The sequence below is a fragment of the Antrostomus carolinensis genome, unplaced genomic scaffold (assembly GCF_000700745.2).
Source record: "Antrostomus carolinensis isolate BGI_N321 unplaced genomic scaffold, ASM70074v2 scaffold9894, whole genome shotgun sequence".
In the NCBI taxonomy this organism is placed as follows: Eukaryota; Metazoa; Chordata; class Aves; order Caprimulgiformes; family Caprimulgidae; genus Antrostomus; species Antrostomus carolinensis.
In genome coordinates this window covers 17416-41437 of record NW_010312897.1, presented here as the reverse complement: position 1 = coordinate 41437, position 24022 = coordinate 17416, and the positions used below count along the sequence as shown (strand labels likewise).

Below are 24022 nucleotides of genomic sequence, written 5' to 3'. Positions count from 1 at the left end.
TGGAAGATGCTTTGTGGTAAGGAGAAATAAATAGGTTGTAATATTGCACATCTGCACAAAGCTAGCAAGATGTCATTTGTGATCATTCATGGGTGGACAAAAAGCTGTGATCATTTTGGTTCTGCTTAGACCCTACGGTGCTACACACTGTGCCAGAACATGAGAAATAGCACCAGGGGTGTGATCTGGCACTTTTCCTAAAGGGTCCAGCATTTGCATTTGTCTCGTGTTTAGACGCTCGCGAGTCTTTTACATGGACAGAAGAGGAATCTGATTACGCTAAGCTGTGTTAGCACCAATGTGGTCTCAGGCGCCAATTGCTGTGGCTTGTAACTATGGACTTGTTTTTTTAATTTTATTTATTTATTTTTTTTGCACCAGATGTAATTTTGCATGAATCTTATGTTTCTCTTCCTCCTCCCACTACCACCCAGTATGATCTGAACAGCTGCAACGCAAAAATGAACTGCAGCTCTGAGGATGCTGAAACATGGAACGCAAAACGTCAACGCACAAAACAAATGGGAATACAAGTCCTAAGGGAAATAAGACCTCTCACTGCTTCTCTTGGTGAATTGTTTTTAAATACATGTTTTATTAAAAAAAAAAAAAAAAAAAAAAAGAAGTGCAATGGCAACTCTAAACTGGAAGCACAAACAACAGACAGGGAAAAATAAATAATGTTACTACAGTAACCAAGGACTGATGGAAAAATTGATTGTACTCAGCCATAGTGTTACTGTTCACCGTAAAGCACAGCACATGACAAAGCAAAACAGTTACTAGTAGGATAGTACCGTAAAAGGCTGCATGCTGAACTAAGAAACGAAGAAGCAGATGTGATTGATTGCTTAAAAACAGAGCTGAAAATTAGAATGAAGTTCCTGCTTTAGGATACTTTTTTTTTTTCTTCAGGTCTGGTGGGCTATTTCACAACCTGGGGCAATAGTACTTTGCCAGCATGGAAAAATCCATGGCTTCCAAAGATCTGGGGTCACTCTGTGGATTTCTGCAGAATTATTCAAAATCTAAGCTTTCGTTCATTTATATTTTGTAAAAAAAAAAATAAATATGTTTCTAGCCCTTCTGGTTACGAAGCTGTTTTGGAGACTTAGCTGAAACCCTTATTTAGAAATCTGCGCTGGCCAGGCAAGAAAAATAGTAAAAGAAGTGTGAACTTCTCAAAGTTACCATAGTAGGGCAATAAGTGAGAGGCCACCTCAAGGCCACCAAATTGCCCGTATTTTTAACCCTGTCACTGCTGGTGGCTATATTGCAAACATCCAGCTAGTCACGCTGTCCGCGGAGGTTGGCTGGATATACCTGTCAGCCTGACAGGGTGTAGAAATGTCAGCTTCAAACAGACAAGGAACTGAAGAGCCTATTTAGCATTTGCCCTTAAAAGTTCCTTAAGCGTTAGGGTTATTGTAGCCACCAGCTAATAAGCACTGGGCTCCTGCAGAGCAGCAGGCAGGAGAGTGTGGGTTTCATAGAAAACTTGGTCCAGCAGCAGCAAAGGCAATTCAGTTTGCTATCATAGTATCTCTTGCAGTTGTCCCCATGTGTGTCAGAGTGAAGAATGGCATCAGTACCCAAAGGAAGGGCAATGTGAAACGTGAAAAAAACCCCACTTCCCTCTCCTCTTCCATGCACTCCAAACTGCAATTCCACAGACTTTCCCCAAATCCTTCACAAATGCCCATTGCCTCAGTTTTCGCTTTTAAGACCCTTGTTGACTGTGAAATGAATGAAGATACAAGTTCATTGGTGACCTGCCTGCCTGCAAAGAGAGGAAAGATCAAATGCTTTTGGTATTTCCCTTAAAGAAACAAAAAGAATCATAAAACATTTGGGAGTGAAGTGTGACTCCCTCCAAGAGAGAAATTATTAACTGCGTTCAAGCACTGACATTTTGCTTCTGAAAAATCGCCCATTTCAATTATAAGATGCATTATCCTTTTGTGTTCAGAAAAGGTCCCACAGGGCAGTCAGTTCAAGAGATCTTTCCACAGGAGTTCATCGTGATTAAATAGAGGCAAGGGAGAGGATTAAATTGAGAGAAAAACAAGATGACAACTCCAATTTAAGGAATTATCTTGCTCATCATTAATAATAGAGAATCTGTAATGAAAAGGGATAATGCAACTTGATGGTCCTCTTTACATTTTACAGTCGCACAAGGGTGTAAATATTTAATCTTTCCATTAATTAATCTTTACAAAATATCTCACAAAAACATTTTTACCTATAGAAATTAGTTTCTATACATCAATATATTTTTATTTTTATAAATTATTCCATCTTTAAGTGCCTTCTATCAATATAAATGATAAAATAGACAATCAAAAATTTTAAAGCTTTTCCCAGTTGTATCCCTCCTTGTCAACATAGATGCTGTGAATCCTCATACATGTGTGTGTCCACATGGGAATGTGTTTGTGTGCACGTGTGTTTGATGTGAAATGCTTCCATCCTCTCCCACCCCCAAACTCCGTTAAAATAAACTACATTGTTATTAGTTCCTGATGCAATAGTGATTCCAAAGGGGACAAAAGAAATGCTTGACTTGGTTTCAGAACTCAAAAGATGTGCATAGTTACCAAAGTCGAGGTGTACCAACTACAAATGTGCAATGACAAGCTTAGAAGAGGACCCACCTCCCAGTCAAGTCAAAGAGCATCCTACCAGTGACTTCAGTAGGAAGTGGACCAAGTACTCAGCTTGATTTTGCAAGGTGCATGTGGCCCTGATCTAGCAAAATGCTTAAGCCTGTGCTTAGCTTTGAGCACATGAATAGTCCTACTGGAATTGATGGGACTGAACAGCATAGGGAAGGATCACAAGTGACTCCAAGTCAACGGGCTACTCGTGTAGGAATTGGGGTCAAGTGCTGAGCGCCTTGCAGGATCAAGCCCTATATGAGGTTCAAGAGCTGGGAACTTCTCTTTAAAGCAATCAACACACTGAGCTCAGCCATTGAAATCAATCAAAATGTCCGCATGGGCACAGGAGGTGGCTAGCTCCCCTTGACAGAGGGTCTCCATGTCAAAAGTTTATACCTACAATGGGTGCTCTGAGCACACAACAGATTTGCTTTATATTGTAGAAGTCTTTTTGTTCCTACCCTTTGACCCATCAGTGTCCTTCATGGCTTCAAACACTTTGTGTTGTACATTCATCAAAATTCACATTGACTGCAAAGAACATAAATGCAACAAAAACAGGAAAGCCTCCAAATAGTATATTATAATTTTCTTCTAAATATTCTCCCGTCGTAATCAGAGGTGCAGTGGCTAATTTATAATTTTTCCTTTGAAGGAATCCAGATGAAAGGCCCAGATTGTTCTTCAATTACAAGTTTGCATTGATTATATATATCTTCTAAGCTATCTCCTTGGACAATAGCTGCAGTAAGAAAACATATCAATACTTCTTTTAATTGGTATATTCTACAGCATCCAGTGTCAGCAGATTTTTGGTGTACTCATAGAGATTGATGAAATGAGAAGGAATACTAGCACATTGTGATGGTGATTATGAAAAGTCATACCCCTGCAGATGGCAACTAAGTTAAAATCAATGGCACCTTCCAGTGACAGAGACCCATCCCACTACTTGTGAGAAGACTGAGCTAGGTTAGAGAACTAGCAGTTCTGTCCTAGGGGAGGGCAACATGGTAGGTTCCCACTGTTGCAAGTCAAGCTTTACATTTCATTTGATTTAGAAGCTCCTGCAGCAGATTGACAGCCTATTCTTTTCCTGACCTGGTTAAAATAAACTCAGTCTTGGCTGCAAAAGTTAACTTGATCAGATACAAATTGACAGAAGATAAAGCAACTGAAACACAAAGCACAGTCTTTAAACTCTTAAATTCTTTGTTCCTCCAGCAGAAATCTGGAACTGCAGTTCAGATTATGTGCACTGTCAGCACGTGGAGGGACAACTGGGAGCTTCTGAGTGTTATCCACAAGTACCAGTCGCCTGGGTAGGCAGCTGCTTAAACCTGCCCAAAGAAAATGCTGGGACCCAGAGCAGGTATTAAATCTTGCTCTCTTCTAGGTCAGGAAGAAGATTTTTTTTCTTTCCCTTCCATGATCCCTAGCTTGAGCTCTTGTCTTGAGCTAGTGAGGAATTCTTTGGTCTGTACAAATGCAGTGATGTAACATCTTTACTGACTTTTTTAAAAGCAGTTTTGGGTCAGGGAATCAAATTCATGCATAGCTATTCCTTCAGGGCATCAAGCTTTTCAGGAGCTGAATGGCTCAACTGTCCTTGAATTTCAGGGAAACAGTAGTCTCAAGCCAGGAGTCTTTACCGTGGGTACACTATATTGATATGCACTTTAGGCCAGAGACAGAGAAACAAAATACTATGTCTTGGGAAAAGAGTTGTTTTTAATAAAAACATACCTGTAAAATATTCTCCAAATTCTTGTTCTAATTTAATTGCTCGATCATAGGTTTTCTTCGCTTGCTCCTCTGTAAGACGTTTATTCATTTCCCTAGAAACACAGAGGAAGTCACCAAAAAGTTTAGATTCTTACCAGAACAGTTTTCTAAAAGATACGTTCAGCTGAATCACAGATGGATTAAGATCGTTACAAGAATCAAGTGGCGAAATTCTTCCATCAATTAATGGGCAGTTTCAGTAATTTAAATTTAATTTCATTCTTACATAGTATAAACCTACATTTACAGACTATTTCCCATTTCTCCACTAAATTTTTATTTTGGGTTCACTGCTCTACATTCCCCTCAAAAATACAAGGCCCAAATCTAGTAACTGCTAACTGAGATGGACTTGTGGCATCAGGAATCCATGGGAGCCAGGAGGTCTCAAGTCCTGAGCACTCAGAGCATTCCTGTCTCCAGAGCTGAAGCTCCTTCAGGAACCTCTCCATTTCCCAGGCCAACAGCTGTCTGTCTCAGCTGAATAAGATTGTCCAAACTGCTGAAATGGAAGCTGGGTTTTGACGGAGACTGGGGCTATGGAAGTGAAATAATGATTAAAGGCAGGATTCAGCACACCGAGACTCATGACTGTGTACAAGAAATCCCAGAGTTGTTGTAAACCCTGTAGGGAAGCCCCAGAAGGACCTAATATGTCTTCCAGGGAGACTGCTTGGTTCAGGTAGGGGCATGAGTTCCAGATGTCATGAGAAATCAAACTGAGTCTTTCTAGCAGGAAGAGTTGAGTTATTTATTTATGTTCCCTGTTCCAGTCCTTTTGGATTAACTAGACAAATTTCCAGTCAAGTGTGTCTTACAGATTCTAAAATATACAGGGTGCCAATAAATGTAAAAACAGACAGTGTCAGTAACATTCTGTTATTGCCAGTGTTTTGTTATTTGACAAAGGATTTCTGTTTTGACAGACGCATTATTTAACAACTTTAAGAAATGAGTTGTCTTGCCCATGCATGCTCAGCTTTTAATACCACTGTATACTTGAAAAGAATCAAGGTCATACTCATTCACCGCTTTACACATGTATGTCTGCTGATACCCAAATTAATTAGCAATAATAAATAGAGTTTGCTTGTTCTAGCATTCTTTCACAGCATGGATTTATTTTTCTTAAAACACGATGGAAATTTTCTGAGGCAGCTAGAAAAGCAAGAGGAGGGAGCATCTTGTGTTCTACATAAATTTAATTAAATGCCTTGCACTCAATCATACATTTTTGTGGTAATGGACTGTATACAGTATGACATGAGTGATGCATGTAGGAAATTATGTGCATGATGGTGCATAAAAAAATGATCTATGAAATGCATAACAGTATGAACTTGCTACAGCTGACTCCTACCTGGCTTCTGAAAAACACCCTCTAACATGTCCAGGATGCAAAAAGATATTTTTAGAAATATCTTAAAGCTGTCTGTCTATATAACTAACCATATAGCTGTGAACACTGCTTAGAAAAATCTCTCTGGAAGTACTAATACAATGCAGAAAGCAGGTTTATAAAATGAAGGATAAGAAAGATTTCTTTAAAAATTTGTGACAGTTATTTGTGGATTATATAAATAGGTTTAATATATGCCAATCTGTGTCACACTGCTAAATTTGTAATACTACTAATTCTGTTTATTGGAAAGATTACTATCTAATTTCGTTCAGGTGGGCTTTCATATCAACTATGCCTACTTGAACATATCTTTAGGTGACTGAACCAAAACTCTGTCTTGACGTGGGACACACCATTGCAAATTCTTACGCAAACTCTTGAGGGCACTCAGCCAATATTCTAGTACTAAAAACATCCTCCTCCTTTTGGATATATTTCTTGTAAATTTCTAAGAAGTATTCCTCAAGATCTTTGAATATCACAGGAGAAAATACAAATAAAAATACAGTCAAGCATTTAAAATAGCAAGTACTTTGAAATAAATAGAAATTTGCATTACATTTTCAGGTTGTAGATTTGCCTGGTGTATAAAACTGTGCTAGCTGTATTCATGCCTCTGTCTATCCTGTGCCTTCAGGAGAGAGGAAGAGACTGTGATGTCCATTTTTCATGATGAATTAAAAGTGCTGTCAAACTGTAATACCTTCTATTTTTTTATGTCCTAGCCAGGGACCTGCACAGCTGCTGAATTCAAAATGCTTGCAAAGAGCTGTCCCTCCAGGCACATTTTCTAGGAATTTCCAACTCTCTCAGTGAAGAGCTCACCCAGACAGGCTTTTCATTACTTCCAGCTCTCATCCCCATGATCCCACCACCATCCTCCTTCTAGAGAGAGAGGTTGATTGAGAGGTACCAACAGGGACCACTCTGGCACTGAACCTGTGAGGTGGAGTCATGTAGGGGTGGGGAGGAAGGAAGGAAGGAAGGAAGGAAGGAAGGAAGGAAGGAAGGAAGGAAGGAAGGAAGGAAGGAAGGAAGGAAGGAAGGAAGGAAGGAAGGAAGGAAGTGAATTTAACTGAAGAAAGCAGGACCAGGAGGCATCCAGCTCAGGCCGTGTGTTCTGGCTCCTTATGGTTGTCCATTGCTGTGGTCATTAATGTCAGTAGGGTATTTTCAGAGAACCAGTGATAACCAAATTTCAAGTGCAGGTGTCTTTTATGGTTTTACTTTACTATTACACTAACTTTCAACTCATTGGTATGTACTGGAGTAATAGTTATGGCAGATAAACCTATAATTTTTGTGTTGTAGTAGTTACATACATAAAAAGACTGAGTGAATGCAGTTACACTGTCATACAAATGTGCTCTTTCTGTTCCTACAGAGCACTGGTTTACAGCATTAAACTTCTCCATACTAAAATAATAGTTCCTGTTGGAAAGGTGTTATATCTGTTCATCTATGCACACCCTACAACTCACTACTGCTTATGTCAGAGTATGTATTTAGTCAGACCTTGAGTGATTTAGCTTCATTAATAAATAAAATAAATTATTTTCACAAGCAAGGGACTTAGAATTATGTCATTATTCTCAAGAAAATTCTTTAAAAAGAACAATACTGTTTATATTAAAAGAATTCTCATTTCTGTTAGAAACTAATTTTAGGTACTGTTTGATAAGATAAAGACACATTAGATGGATTAACTAGATAAAAAGATTACTTGTGGAGAGCAGGCTGCAGGGGATAAAGTAATTTAGAATGCCTGAATTCATTACATTTTCCTCTTTTTTTCTCAGGAGTTGTATTGTATTTACATAATTTATTTTTATAAGCCATATTACATTAAAAAAATTCACAAACTAGTACTGATGTCTAAGGACTCTTGCTGTCTTATGGAAGTGGGGATTTCTAATTGTGTCTTCCACAAGGTATTTGCAGAACAAGGAATTCAAATTCTTATAATGGATTTCACTTTGTTTGCCCCTACCATACTGTCAACACTGAGGCAGATTTAGATTTGGAGAGTGAAGAATAGCTTACTTTGGATTTATATGAGTAAGGAAAATTGTGCTAACTTTGCATAACTCGTTTTGTCCTAAGTGAAATATTAGCATTGCTTTGGTTTAATAACAGGACGATTGTCATAATATTTTGCATCTTCACAACATTTTTCAGTCAGGTGAAATATTAGCATTGCTTTGGTTTAATAACGGGATGATTGTCATATTTTGCATCTTCACAATATTTTTCAGTCAACTGGTTCAAAGATTTGCTGTTCTTATATAAAATCAATGAAGCCTTTATGTTATTGCCACATTTCTGGTTCTGCTTAATATATTTTTCAGAGAAAGGGACACTTTTATTTACATTTTTTTTTTAAATCACTCAGATGCAATGTCAGCATTAAACAAATAATGGAAATATTTTATGGATGGGAAAACTGTAGGTTAAGATCTATCTTAAAACAATCAGTGTGGAAGGCAGACTATCAGGGAAGAGTTCAAAATTTCATCCCTATCACAGCAAATTAAGCTGATAACTCGTACATTGCCATAAGTGTACATGAAAAACAGTTAATAACAATATATTTTATCCTGAGCTTTAATAGTATGAAGATCACTTCCTCCATATTTCCTCCTCAACCTTCTCTCCTTGACACTAGGTAACCCCTGTTCCTCCTCCACTTCCAGGGTGGAACCCAGAACCAGACCAGTGCTCCAGCTGAGGCCTCATCCATACCCATTAAAGCAAAATAACTGTCTATTGTGTCCTTACACAACACTGATGTTAATACAGCACACAGTGGCAGTTTCCTTTTTTTGCAAAAATTATCCACCCATTCATATTCCTGTGTGATCCAAACCAACCACCAGATGCTTTTCTGCAGTGCTATAGCTTAATTATTCCCTGCTTGTACTTGTGCATTTCATTTTCTTTCCTTTGTCTGTGCTGAATTTCATCTTACTGATTTTACATTGAGTTTTAATCTTATCCGCCAAAGTTCTTGCCACCTCACTCAGCCTTGAGTTATTCACAAACTTTACAAAAGTATGGCCCAATTGATCATTTGAATAATTCATGAAAAATACCAGAAGGGGACCTACATGAAGGCTGGGGAGGGACTTTTTACAAGGGCAGGTAGTGATAGGACAAGGGGCAATGGTTATAAATGGACAAGAGTAGATTTAGATGAGATATGAGGAAGAAATTCTTTCCTGTGAGGGTGGTGAGACACTGGAACAGGTTGCCCAGAGAAGCTGTCGCTGCCCCCTCCCTGGAAGTGTCCAAGGCCAGGTTGGATGAGGCTTTGAGCAACCTGGTCTAGTGGAAGGTGTCCCTGCTGATGCAATGGGGTTGGAACTGGATGAGCTTTAAGATCCCTTCCAACCCAAACCATTCCATGATTCTATGCTTCTATGATAAATAGGGACACAACTCAGGAAATATACTTGCAGGATTTTGTTTACCCTCCCAGTTCAACAGTGCCACTTTCAATGACTGAGTATGGTTGTGCACATGGTCTCTAGCCATTCCCTCTGGACTATATTTCCCTAAGTTGCTACTGAGAATGTCCCATGGAGCCAGAACACCCAAGGCTGGATGGGACAGGCCATATGAGTCCTTGATGAACTTGCTGCACAGGTTGGAACAAGTGCATCAAACACTGGCAGGGAGTCCAGCATGTAAACCCACATGACCCATTGTGAAACCAAAACACAAAGCTATTCTAGCTACTAAAAAGAAATAGCTCTGTCTCAGCTAAAAACCAGGGCAGGTTCACAGGCAGCATTGGCTTGTTCGAGATGCTGGGATACAGTAGAGAGCAGGCATGGAGAACAAGTCTCCACTGTTCCCACTCTCTCTTGTTATTACTGATTTTAGAGGACAGGTAAAATGTAGACTCAAGACCTGTTTTGTGCCACTTGAGACTGTACCCTGAAAATAAAATGCTTGAGGGAGTTTATACTTACATCAGAGGCTCCCACGATTTAGGCTTAATGAAGATAGCGATGGGATAGAGTTGTGCAACTTGTAGTCTTTTGATGGCATTTCCTGACACATCGAGTATGCAGTGCTTGCCCTGTTGGAAACAGATGAGGATGTGTTTATTTTTGCAGAGTTTGCTACAGATCAACCAAAAGACAGGAAATAATTCTGCGATGCAGTGCCCTGGAACTGGCCATTACCAGCACAGCAGGGAAGGGGGACCCAGGGCATGTGCTCCACTCCTCTATGCTCTTTCCTTTGCCTTGGTGCTAATATTAAAAATACACTGGAGATATAAGAACAAACTTGTTTTTAATTTTTACTGGGATGAGCTTTGAGAGGGGGAGGGGGAGATTTTTTTCAGAGATGAGGAAAATCAGTTCATAAAAGTAATAGGATGTCTACGTTCTTACTGATCAATTCAGTTCTTGTCTGTGTCAAAGACTCCCTGTGTCACCTGAGGGAAGTAATTTAATCTTTCTGTGCTTTGTTCTTTCACCTCTGTGAAAGTGAGATAAGTTTATTTACCTCTCTTACAGAGGGAAGAGGGAAGGCTGTTTTGGGGCGTACTTGAGGCACTGTGTTAGATCCCTGAATTGATGCCACTACCTCCAGGTACAGAAAATGCCAAGGAAGTTGTCATTCAAAGTCAGAAACTCCACTTGTGGAATCATTATAAAACCTATAAATATTAGGATGCCTTTTTGCAGATATTTTGTATTTTTGGCTGAAGAATCATGTCTGAGATACAACATGTAAAGAAACCAGATCATGTTGTATGAGCAATAAAACTAGCATCAACCTACCCTTTCTGCCACGAATCTCACAGACTGGACACTAGTTCCATATAAATTATCATTGTACTGCCCAGCTTCTATAAATTTGTGCTCTTGGATATCTTTTTCCATTTGTTCTCTTGAAATGACAAAATGATAATCTCTCCCATCCACTTCATAATCACGCTTTGGCCGTGTGGTATCTGCATGAAACAAAAGACAGAAGATCAAGAAGTCTTTAAAAACATTTTGTGCAAAACCTGCAGCAATTAAAGTTTGCTCAGTGGATGCCTGCTCTAAGTGGAAGAGCTCTACATCTGGGAGCAGATCTTTGGCTGCTACTTAGTGCTTTCAAAGGAGTTACAACAATAAAACTGCTTTTTATAGACATACCTTCTGATGTTTACATCCAATCAATACTTACAAGCTAACATAAAATTAGGATTTACCAGAATTCCACTTTTTTTCAGCAGGGTCACACACAAACCTCAAATTAAAAAAACATTCCAGATTGTAAATCTAATTCTATTACAGTGATAAAATGAATCACAATCTCATCAATTTAATTTAGCCTTAATTATAAGCCTGGTTCTGATCTCATCCTTAGCAGTTTTCAGCTGGTGTATTTGCAGAGACAACAGTTTAAAGTGAAGTAAGACTGCAATAAGGGCCTGAAATAAACACTCAGAGAGTTCTAATGATCCAAGATATAAACACTCTGCTTAATTCAGGGTCCAATATTGCTTTCAGATTAGACAGTCTAGATCTCACATGAATCACAGATTACTCTGTATTTTTATTAGTGGATGCTGTGTAATCGAAACCTTTTACATTTTATCAGTATTTAAAACTTTTATCTTATTTCAGAAACCACAGATTAATTGTTTAAAAAATTGCTACAGCTTTTGAGAAAATTATTTTGAGAAATTCTTTCCAGACTTTCACAATCTTTTTTTGCTTGTTCCTTTCCCCTTTTTTGTCCAGTGGAAAAATAGATTTTGAGCAACTTGACTACATACAGTTCAAGGATGCTGTTTTCACAGCAATTTACTTAATGTGTGGCACCGAGGGATACAACTCACTCAGCGACAGAACAAGGAGTAAAATCATACTCACGTGGTACACATGACCCAAACTTATCAGGGAATTCAGATATCAAATCATCGTTGATCCGATCTTTCATAGGACCCAGAATAATAACCGGCCTGGTGTAATTAACTGAACAACAAAAAGAAATGCACATTTTGATGATCTTACTGGCAATAACAGTAAATCATTCCAAAGATGAGTTAACCAGAGTTGTTGCTTTTATATATGAATTGAAAACTTAAGTGCATATTTTATTGATGAATAATTTATTTATTGACATGGATAAGGAAAATGGAATGAATATCACTCATTTTGCAGAGCTCAGAGCTCTGTGATGGTGCATACACACAACTATGTGGAAGTATATAAATTTGCTATTGCTCAACAAGGCCATTCCTAAATACTTGTAGGTGGACTCTTTCCTGAGGCACGGAAAGGAGATTGTAGGATTTTTTTTCTCCTCAGTTATATGAATGCATCCCCCATTAAATCAGGTGGGTGCACTCCTGTTTTTAGTTGCCTTCCCATACGTTCATCTATCTTGGTTAGGGGCATGTATCACATGAGAAGGAAAATAATAAAGGCTTCCCATATGATTTACTGTTTATTGCAGTAAATCTAGAAAATCTGCATCAATATTTGGTAGGCTGATTAATGTACTTATTGATAAAGGCCATGAGAGCATGCTGGAGAGAGCCCTGAGAACGTTATGAAGTTGGGGGCTAGCAAGGGAGACCCTTACATCATTTCTTTTGTAAGCAATAGACCAAATGGCCAAGAAAAAGGAGCCACAGAGAATCTGGGGCTGGCCCAGCAAGGCTTACTGCTCTGCTAGCCCCTACAATATGAAATGAAAAACATAATGAATAGTGACAGGAAAGCAGATGAAACTTACTTTCCTGTCTGGTGACAGGTTCATAAGAAAGTATGCAGTCTTCTTGGCCTCCTGATGAGAGAAGAAAGAGAAGAGATTGAAGCTGGCAAGCAACATGTCAAGTACTAAAGCCGGATAAAATGCTTCACATAGAGACAGACTGGGTTCAACACTTCTCTCTGGTAACGCTCTCACCTGAACCATTCCAAAGTCCCTCAAAACTTTAAAGTGTAGAGATAACTTTTTTTCTTCCCCTCCCTCCCCTGCCACATGTTTCAATTCTCTTTGCCAAAATTGTGCTTTTTCAATGATGGGCAATAAACTTTCATTTATTGTTTTGATAGCAAGGCTGTTTGCAAGGATAGTACAAAAATTCAAGATGTAATTCTTTTGCTTGTCCGATTGTTAAGGCCCTAACATGCTGCTGCAGGGCAAATCCACAGGCTACCTAAACTGAACAGTTTTTATCCCCAGAAAATATATATTTTGGTTGATTGTCCTTCTGTGCATAAACCTCTAGTTTATTCACAGCCTGACATCTAGCTATGAGCTATTTTTTGACCCTTATCCTTTCCCTGAACACAAATCTCACAACGTCATATTTTACCCACTTATTCTCCTGCCAGTCCTGGCAGGACAGTGCTGTTTCCCTATGGTGACATTTAAAAGCAGAGAAATTTGCCATGAAAAACAAGTGGCACCCTGTGGACCATGACTTGGGTGCAGGGGTACAGCCCCAATGCATCACTGTCGTCTTCTCTGTGAGAGTGCAGGAGTAGAGAGGGGAGGATTCTTCAACCTACTGCATGAATAATTCCTGGACATTTGTTTTTCTAGGTCACTGTCACATACTTTGTACCACATAAGGGCTATGGCAGGTTCTAAATATGATTTAGGCTTAGCAAAGTTTAAAATTATGATTTTATTTTTACTCAGTTCAGGGCTTGTCTCTGAGAAGATCCACAGATGGGATTTTGCAACTAATTTAGATACTACAGAAGGAAGAGTGTCATCAGGAGTACCAGGGCTTTATAAAATAGACAGGGTTGCCTTCATTTCATCTGCTTGCGTGCACCTGAGTCTGTGTTACATTATTCTGGTGGGTTCTTGCCAAACCAAAGTGTGCATATGCAGGGCAGGAGTGCTGCCTGGCACCTGATGGGCAGTATAGGTAGGATTTAGAGGGTGCTACACCTCACCCTGAAGTAGTCTGGCTGCTCTCTGATTCACTGTTGAGGCTCCATTAACTACATTAACAGGATTTGTATTGGATGCAATGCCCAGCTCCCAAATAGGTACAAAACTTTTTGTAGTTTAGTCTTAAGTTGACTCCCACTCCATGAATCTAATATGTTGATAGATATTTTTTGTGATTTATTATCTAGACAGCTGTGAGAAATGTGTAAGAAAGCTTTTCAAGTAAAAATAATGTTGTAATTAAGGACAATGAGAGAAAAAGCAAATTTAAAAATGTACTGATATGTTAGAAAAAAAGGAGAAGAGACAGGGTTAACTCCAACCTAGCAATGGTGCCGAAGCAGCAAAGGAGAAAAATTGTAATAAAAGGAAGAGATTAGACAGCTCTTGAAGACAAGGCAACACAATGTAGGAAGAGTGTGGATAATTAATTTTCTTCTCTATTTGCAAAAGTTTGATACTGTCATCACTTGCTTAACTTTGGCTTTTTGCAAAGTTAACAACCTAGAATTATGGTTACACTAGGTTTCTTGCATCAGATGTATTATTTTCCCTTAAGTTTCTCTGGAATTTTGGAGGTCATATAAAACTCAGGATGTCCCATTCCCCTGCAGATGAAATAATTCACTCTCCAGGCTGGATGAGCACGCTCCTGCACTACCTGTCCTCCCCCAGAGCCAGGACAATCACAGAATCACAGAATCGTAGGGGTTGGAAGGGACCTCAGGAGATCATCTTGTCCAACCCCCCAATGCTTTCCAGCAGCCCAAAAAAGTCAGTCTTGGGGTGGCTGATAAAGCCATCACATACCAAATATGTGCTGGGGAGCCTGTTTGTATGAATATAATCTTAAACTGGAAAATACTTGTTTCAATGGCATACAGGTCTGCAGAAGGGGATTCATTTCAGCTGATTTCAGAAACCTGTATCGTGAGCGCTTATGTCTAAGCCACTCCCTGGGGACCCTTTGGAGTCAATAGGTGCCTACAAATAGGCAAGGGCTTGCTCTAAGACATGAGTCATCTGACCTATTTTAGATGTCTACTTCAGGATGAGAGAAAAAGTCAGAAGGGTGTGTTTGTCACTATTGTCCCCAAACGGCATTTAAACAGCAAGGTCAATGCAGATATCTGCATTTAAACAGTAGGATCCCACGGGAGTGACAGTGACAAGAGCAACTGAAGGAAAATAACCAATAACTCTGTCATTATTGCTTAAAAATTTCTCTGTGGGCTAATATTTGGCTTTGGCAGAGAATTACAAGCAGCACAAATAAACCAGCACAGATTTTACCTTCTGTTTTGCCCAGGCTCTGGCAGACATGTCCACATGCTAAAGCTGTCATTACATCCACGATATCAGTAGGGTATGGGCTATGGAGACAAACAAGCCTGTTGTTTCACAGAAGTCTTGTGAAACTGTGGCCAGACTGAAGGCAAAGAAAAATTTCCAGTTCCCTCAAGTTGTACTGAAACTTAAGCAATTGGGAAGGGTTGGAGCAAGGTGAAACTTTGAGGTTGACTGCGATGCACAGAGTCTTAAAGACAGACACCGCTTGAGCGAAGGCTCTTCAGTGCTGAGTTTCAGACTCAACAGGGAGTGCGAGCGTGGGGGTAAGCTGCACCATGTCCTCTACTTTACCTTTTTGGAAAAAGGACTCAGGAAGCTCAATTTTCTATTTGAATAAGATCCAGATGGTATTCTTTAATGATCCCTACTCAGTCAGTACTGCACAGTTTTGAAGTAGTCCATAAAGTATTAAGTACATAACGAAGAGCTCTAGATTCAATCAATAATCAGATTGCTATAACCTTGCGATGGCTTTGAGGTGCAGGACACAGTGTGAACTTCAACAGGACATGGGCTCTTATTTATCATTTGACTAAGCCTCATTTACCACCCACATTATTGGCTTAATTAGAAGAGGTGAACTATATTGATCTGGAAAATCTTTGTGAAATTTAACAGACAAAACAAAAAGAGAAGAAAGAAAAAGCCCTTTCTGTAGGATTTTGGTATGATCCTTTGTTTTTCAGTAAAATTCCATCAAGCCAAAAAGAGAAGGAAAGAAAAAAAATAAGAGAAGAAAGAAAAAGGAAGCTTTCCTAAAGGTAACATACTTGTAAGTAAAATTATTGGAAAGCTTTCACTTTCCCAGAATCATTATGGCTCTGATTCCCTTTGTTCTTGGTTTGCCTGTTGGTGATTTCTCATGCTTGGGAAGAGATGAACAACCTGGAGTTTGTTATAAGCCTCTAAAAACTGGGCAAAGAGGTCCTGGGTGGTCAGATTGGTTTCATAAGGGCTACAATTTTCATCTTTTCAAAGGATCTTATAGTGTTTCAGAAGGGTAGTCCTAAAACGGATGTAAAGTGTTGCCTCTGTTTTCCCTTTCTGATTAGATGGCAGAGAGTCTGTGAAAGACTCAAAACTAGTTTCAGTGGAGACCTGGCAGATATCAGGAATTTTCATGTAACTCATAAAAAGGCTTTATTTTCTATTGTCTTGCCAGACCATTCAGAGCTTCCACGGTGCTGGTGTAACTACACCCAGCATGTGAGTAACAGGGCAGGAGAGCTACCATGGTGTAACCAAACATCTACCCACATCAAGCACCTTGTGCAGTGGGAATTAATGGATTTTGGCGTCCTATTAATGGCTGTGAATGAAAAAATTTGTAAAAGGATCTAAGGCACTGAATAATAAAAAGGTAGTACTTAAGAAGACAGCTAAAAATTATTTAGGATTTTAGAAAACTCAAAGAGAAATTTTGGGTTCATAAAAATTTCTGGACTAATGGTGGTGGTTACCATCAATAGACATGTGAAATACATGTAGATGAGCCAAATTGATTTTATTTTTGAGTTCTTGCCTGAATTTTGTTGCTCATCTAAAACAAAGGATGGCTTATTTTTCTGTCACCATCCACTTAAGTTTTGGGCTAATATGTGGATTACCGGAGTTGTGCTTGGATAAATTTTTGTTTCATCTGCACAGACGACACTGGACAACCAATATCCTAGCCTCTGTTTGGCTCAAAATCCCTTTCTTGGACCTCTTTTTATGCAAGTAAACACAAAATTTTTGGAAATATATTGATAGCTGTGAAAGATTGGCAATCCAATACACAAAAAATCATCAGTAGTCTGAGAATGAACTTGTGACTGAAAAGTGGTCTATCAGCACTATATATTTAAGATCAATATAGCTTGTGAGGGCATAAAATGAGACTTCAATACTTGTGCCAATTTGAGTGTGCCTGAATAATACAGTAATCCTTCGGGAATGTAAGAGCTAATGTGAGTGTCCTAATTAATCAGTGGCCTAACACAATAATCATGACTCCTTTAACCTTGTTCTGAATCTTCAAATCTCATTACAAGAGTGACTTACTGACTTGCTGACAGAGGAAAAAAATTTTGTTTCTAACATTTTTTCTTTTTTTTTTTTTTAAAAAACTTTTAGTCATGTATTGACTGTGTAGGTAATTGATGCAATCACAACCAGTTATGCAATTAGGCTAAATAGATGTAGCAATGTGTGTGTAATTTTGATGACAGCTGTAAAAACCTTTACTGAACTACGTGTAAGAGTGTTATAACACATATGTAGTAGAGAGACTTGAAATTCAAGGCCATTATGAAAATCATGTCTCACAAAATAAAAACTGATGAGTCTATGGTAAAAAAATATGTTCTTACAAACTTGGTTTGAAAAAGAAATCAGAACAATTTAAGCTACAGAGCTCAAAATAAACTTTCAATCATGGTTTGATTAGCTGGTTCAGGGATAAGAACAACTTTCTGCTAGACCAGGACTTTATAGACCACTCTGCAAACTTAGTTTTACTGCTGAGAACAGGTGCAAATCAACTAACATAGTTACAGGCTTCACATTAGTAGGGGTCAGTGTGGTGCAGCAGCAGCTGTGTGGCAGCTCAGCCTCTTTTAGATCAGGTCATCATTTGTCCTTGTCTTAAAAATACTTTTAATTTTTTTTATTTTTTTTTTTTTTTTATCAAGGGCCAGATTCTGCTGTCAAATGTGTTTGTGATTCCCCCTAAAGTTAATGGAGCTGAAGATTATCTGTTGGGATAAAGAAAATTCCAGTGTTGGCTCCAGCTCTTCTGCTCATTACAAACCCAGTGTTGACAGCACTAGCAGAGGAAATGAGGTTTACTATCTGCAACAGCCTGGTTGCTAAGAAGTGGTTAAAGGAGTTTCTCTTCAGATCACATAGAAGGACGTTCAATTACATTATTATTTTGAAATAAAAAATATCTGACTTCTGTCCAGAAGTTGATTTTTTAAACCCCAAGCCCAAGGCATGAACAATACTTTAGCCAAATACTCAAATTTTTGAGCAATATATTTCTAAATAAATGTGAATGCATCAGAACATCACCTAGAAAAAGCCCAGTCAATTTGTAAATCCTCTTTTAATCACTGTCCAGGGCACAGCCTGGACTGCACTTAGAAGCCTTCAACATCACTTTGTGTAGTTGTACCCCTGGTTTGGAATGGCTCTAGGTATGATCAAGTAGTACAGGTTTCGACACTAGCTACTTTTCACTAAATGCTCATCATGAGAAGCAAAAGTTAGAGAAACATGTTAAAACAATTGCCAGAGAGCCACTCAAAAAAAATGCAGGATGCCTCACTCTGGCCTGTTTTCACAGGGACAAATATGAATGTCTGCAGAAGAACACATGGCACTTGCCAGTCATTTCTTACCTACACAATTTTCTTTGTGCTGGCCAAGGTGTGAATTGCTGATTTCATAGAATCATAGAAGCATAGAAATATTTAAGTTGGAAAAGGCCCTTAAGATCATTGAGTCCAACCATAAACCTAACACTGCCAAGTCCACCACTAAATCATGTCCCTAAGCATCACATCTGCACGTGTTCTAAAAACTTCCAGGGATGGTGGCTTCCCTGTTCCAGTGCTTGGCAACCCTTCTAGGAAAGAAATTCTTCCTCACATCCAATCTCAACTGCCCTGGGCACAACTTGAGGCCATTTCCTCTTTTCCTGTCACTTGTTCCTTGGTTGAACAGACCCACCCCCACCTCTCTACACTCTCCTTTCAGGGAGTTGGAGAGAACGAGAAGGTCTCCCCTCAGCCTCCTTTTCTCCAGGCTCAACAGCCCCAGTTCCCTCAGCTGGGAACTCATCACACTTGTGCTCCAGACCCTTCCCCAGCTCCATTGCCCTTCTGTGGACATGCTCCAGCAACTCCATGTCCTTCTTGGAGTGAGGGGCCCAAAACTGAACCCAGCACTCAAGGTGCAGCCTCACCAGTGCCCAGTACAGGGGGCATGATCACTCCCCTGGCCCTGCTGGACACACTGTTTCTGATCCAGGCCAGGATGCCATTGGCCTTCTTGGCCACCTGGGCACACTGCTGGCTCATATTCAGCTGTCTGTCAATCAACACTCCCAGGTCCTTTTTCTGCTGGGCAGCTTTGCAGCCACTCTGCCCCAGTTTCCCACAATTCAGAAAGCAGTGGGGCAGGCACTGCTCATTTGCTGGGAAAAAAGGGGCACTGGAACAGGGTCACAACCTCATTCAAAACCTTTGAGATCTCCAGCAGTTTTCTCTTTGCTCCTCATGAATTTTCAGTGTCACTTTTTTTTTTTCTTTCTCTTAGTATGCCCCATTTCACCAGTGCACAGACCGAGGGCTAGATGAATTTGCAAGTCAACATACATGGTGTCCTCGTAAAATGGCTTGTACTGCCTCACCTTGAACACACAAATTCTGCTCAAAGTGTAACTAGATCACTCTGAAGAACAGCTTTGCAACATAAATGACTCCAAATGAAGTTAAGACAAACTTGGTTCTCTGGCAGTGACTGATGTTGGGCCCCTTTTCCAGCTACCCATATGCAAACAAGAAAAGTGGAAATAATCAGAGTGGTTTGGGTTGGAAGGGATCTTAAAGCTCATCCAGTTCCAACCCCCCTGCCATCAGCAGGGACACCTTCCACTAGACCAGGTTGCTCAAAGCCTCATCCAACCTGGCCTTCCCTCCCGGGGGGGACCATCCACAACTTCTCTGGGCAGCCTGTTCCAGTGTCTCACCACCCTCACAGGAAATAATTTCTTCCTAATATCTCATCTAAATCTACTCTCTTCCAGTTTAAAGCTATTTCCCCTTGTCCTGTCACTACCTGCCTGTGTAAAATGCCCCTCCCCAGCCTTCCTGTAGCCCCTTCAGGTATTGGAAGGCCACTAGAAGGTCTCCCTGGAGCCTTTTCCAAGGCTGAACAGCCCCAACTCTCTCAGCCTGTCCTCATAAGGAGAGGTGCTCCAGCCCTCGGATCATCCTCATGGCCTCCTCTGGACTTGCTCCCATAGGTCCATGTCTTTCTTGCGTTGGTGGCCCCAGAACTGGAGGCAGCACTGCAGGTGGGGTCTCACGAGAGAGGAGTAGAGGGGCAGAATCACCTCCCTCGACCTGCTGCCCACGCTGCTCTGGGTGCAGCCCAGGATACGGTTGGCCTTTTGGGCTGGGAGCACACTGCCGGCTCATGCTGAGCTTCTCGTCCACCAGCTCCCCCAAGTCCTTCTCCTCAGGGCTGCTCCTAATCCATTCCCTGCCCAGCCTGTATTTGTATATATAATGACTGCATGATGTCTTACTCTACCAGGAATAAGCTAGGTACCCCACTAGCAAACCACTCTAGAAGGAGAGTGCCTGCCATGGGTAGTTGTTACCCCAAAACTATGTTTCCTTCCAAGTATCTATGTCCCTGCTGACTTCCCCAAACCATTTCTATCTCATTTCTTGCACCTCAAAACACACACTTAGTTTCAAGCTATTGCACAGCCAATGAGGAACTGGGTACCTGGCCTGTCTTATGATGAAATTTGGGAACTAGCTTTTGTGGACCTGCCCCAAATATTTAGCTGAAACTGAGCACCCCTGTTAAGTGTTTTGTTTGAGATATCAGGCATGGGATGTGTTCAGTCACCAGCCTAGATTCTCCTCTGGGCTTTTACCCTGAGCTCACCCTGAAATAAACACACCTGGAGGAGATTTGACTCATGCGAACTTTTGAAAATTTAACTGATTGACTCATTCTTGATTGTAAAGTCAGTCTGGGGAAAGAGCATCTTATATTTCAAACATAAAATCCTCCTCAATAGAAGACACTTTAAAAATAAAGCAGTTCAGCATTGGATCTTGGCAGTTTAAGAGCACCTACTGTTTTCTTGTGACTCTGGCAATTGTTTTCCAAAGGAACCTTTGCAATACAAGAGAATACAAACTAATTTACCATTTCTGAATTGCATAAGATTAGCTATTTTACTGAAATGAACCAGTACTTATTAACAGAGCTCAACTGCTATGCACTATATCAAGACTAGTAAACATGAGGTATGATACCAATGATTACCTGAATGTATGTGGGTGCTTAGCACAAGTGCTGAGTGACTGGTGGAAAACTTGATTTGCTAAGCAAATGGCTTGAAAAAAATTAAACAACTGGGTGATTTAGTAAGCAATCTATCATTTTAATTACCTTTTATTACATTTATGGTAATATATTTAATGCCTTATTTTTAGCTTTTCAACACTTCCAGAAAAATAGTTATATTGGTTAAATCGTTGGGTATTACTAATAATTACCCAGAATGTACAATCTGCCTCTTGCCTATATGACCACATGGAGTCTGTATTTCCAACCAAATCAGGTTGCAGGGTTGGGAACTCCACTTATAGGGAATCAGTGACATTCAGTGGCAGTGCCTAAGGGGTGAAGGTCTATCTTACCTTTTTTTGATGACTTCAACATGCATTAGGAAACCTGTTCTGCCAAAATTAAGGGCTTAACAAAATTTTTATGACTATTTCTTAGCACTTCATACAGGCATGCAGAAATGCAAGTAAATATTGTGACCTTGTAAAGAGGATGCCTTTTGCAGATTTGGCTTACAACTATGGAGTAATTTTACTCTTAAAAGATCACCAAGAAACTGCCCCCACCCTGCTAAAATAAAGTTCTTGTCACTAAACCAAATAATCCTGACTTTCCCAGGCTACCCAAAGCCAGGTTTGGTTTTATGTCCCAGAATACATCCCAAATAACAACCTTCCCTTCTCTTACAAAGGTTGCCAGTTTTCTTTTATAGCTTTGCACTCAAGATGTGGTCGTAAATTTGTATTCCAAGCCATTTACTCCAACCGCCTTTAAAACAAAAAGGGTAGCAAGGAGAGAAACAAAATAAAAGAAACAAATAGAACAAGCAATGCAAAGTAAAAGGACTCTAATGAAAGCAGTAACTTACTGTAGCTACTTTCACTATCGCTGGCATTAGAAGAGACATGTTCTGCAAGAACAGTACAGCAAATTAAAGAACATAAACAAGCACCACAGAGCTGCAGAAACTTAAAAGAACTGCCACAGTCATGCAAAGGTAGTTGTGCAGAGAGGAAATAAAATCTGCAATGACATCACCGGAAATCTCGCAGGTAATTTACACAGGTAAAATGAAAGCTTTCTCTCTCATGGCATTTCAGAAAGAATGTGTGTATTGGCTAGTGATATGTGTCACGGCAAAGCCATGTCTTTTTTTGATGAGACAGTTTGTCATATTTCAGATAACTTAATTTCAAAGTGTATTATGGTCCACTTGCATCTCACTGGATGTCTTGAGTAATTTAATGAAATCTGAGTGTCTTCTCATATTATTCTGCATTATCAGTAACATGCATTACTAATGCATTGGAACTATTACTGCTAGACTTCTAACCTGTGTCCATCGTTAATCACTGTGCACTATCCCAAAGGGTTAACAATTTAGCATGAAAATGGTTTTGATATAAAACATTGTAACTGTATCTATTTTACCCTATCCAAAAAAAGAAGACAAAGCCAATGACAAAACTAAGGGAAAAAAAAAAAAAAGGAAGAAATATATTTGCAGATATTGTCTAGCCTCAGGATTTGAGCTGAAGTATAAAAATCTTTTCTAGACCAGTCTGGATGGGTGAATAGGGATATAATAACTATCATGATGGGTCATACTTGTGGTTTGGCAAGTCTTATGTCTTGTTTCTATTAGCATGTTATTTAAAGGAAGGTGCAACCCTTATTATGTGAAGTTGCTGTTCACAAACTGTAGTCAGCAAACTGTTTATGGTCAGGCAGACCATTCTAAATGGTCTCCAGGAGGTCTGCAGAACCACATTCAACAGTGGTTTTAATAGTATGTCTGTTAGAAATGCTTATTACTTTGTACCTGAAAAATGATTTGACAGTTGACACTTTTCAGCTGGTCTAGGACATTTAGAAGCCAATGGTATAATGGCTATACAGTGGGGAACCATTCTAGGTTAAGGAGGGCACCGTGGTTAAATGGACAATGGGTACAAATAAGTCACCTCTTGACAAACACCAGGAACCAAAATTGGTCCAATATTTGTCATTAGACTGTGGGAACAGTGCCAAGACCACCTCTTCTCTGCAGGGTGCTGCTTTCCCCATGTACCAATGTAATGGCTTAGGCTTCATAGAGTGGGACTGATGGGGTTACTGGAGCAGCAGAAATGAGAGGGAATGTTATCTGATAAAATAGTAGTGGAAAACTTTGATATTGGGCTTAGTAAGAAGCTTAAAAAATTAAACTTACATTTTGAAGAAAAGAGTATATTGAGTTTTGGATATTTCATAGCAAGTTAACAAGGGTTCTCTCAAACTAATATGCTACACAGGACCCTGAAGAAATTTATTAAACAAAACCAGATATCCTTCATAGTAAGAAATATCATTAAAAAGCACATCTGAGTTGAATATTAGTGAAATTTGGATGGGTGAGAACATCTAGAGGTGGGTCAATAATTGAAAGTTAGATGCAGAGAAACTAAAGTCTTTTTAATACCTTTGTGCTACTTTTCCCTTAGCAATTTTCAGAATTCAGTTATCTTCTTTCAAATGTTTGAATGTTATGGAGATTTGTCTTTGTAAGGACACAGATATTCAGAAGGGTTATCAGATCAGAAGTATTCTACTTCTTTGTAGCAGAGAAGGATCTGCATTTGTTGCCAATGAGCTGCTATGACAAAGTAGCAGAATGGTTAAAATTCAGGTGGCAGTGACATTTGCTGTCTATCACTGACAAAATTTGTCTTGCAGAACTGTTCTTCTGCATACAAGAGATGAAGCTTTCATCTTTAAATTGCGAGCTACTGTATAACTTAAAGTGAAACCACTAAAATGACCCTTCAACAAATCAGTC

General features: G+C 39.5%; 1 protein-coding gene across 1 annotated transcript in view; it reads right to left on the bottom strand.

Annotated features, from left to right (window-relative positions):
- Positions 1 to 2257: 2257 nt before the first annotated feature.
- LOC104524328 (disks large homolog 2-like) overlaps positions 2258 to 24022 on the bottom strand; it is a gene marked incomplete at its 5' end in the record, with an annotated part of 23772 nt that continues 2007 nt past the window's right edge. The window contains 7 exons of the mRNA XM_010167163.2: positions 2258 to 3405; positions 4410 to 4501; positions 9825 to 9934; positions 10647 to 10819; positions 11733 to 11834; positions 12601 to 12651; positions 22073 to 22114. Of these exons, the coding sequence (XP_010165465.1) occupies positions 3299 to 3405; positions 4410 to 4501; positions 9825 to 9934; positions 10647 to 10819; positions 11733 to 11834; positions 12601 to 12651; positions 22073 to 22114 (677 nt within the window). The remainder of the gene's footprint in view (positions 3406 to 4409; positions 4502 to 9824; positions 9935 to 10646; positions 10820 to 11732; positions 11835 to 12600; positions 12652 to 22072; positions 22115 to 24022) is intronic.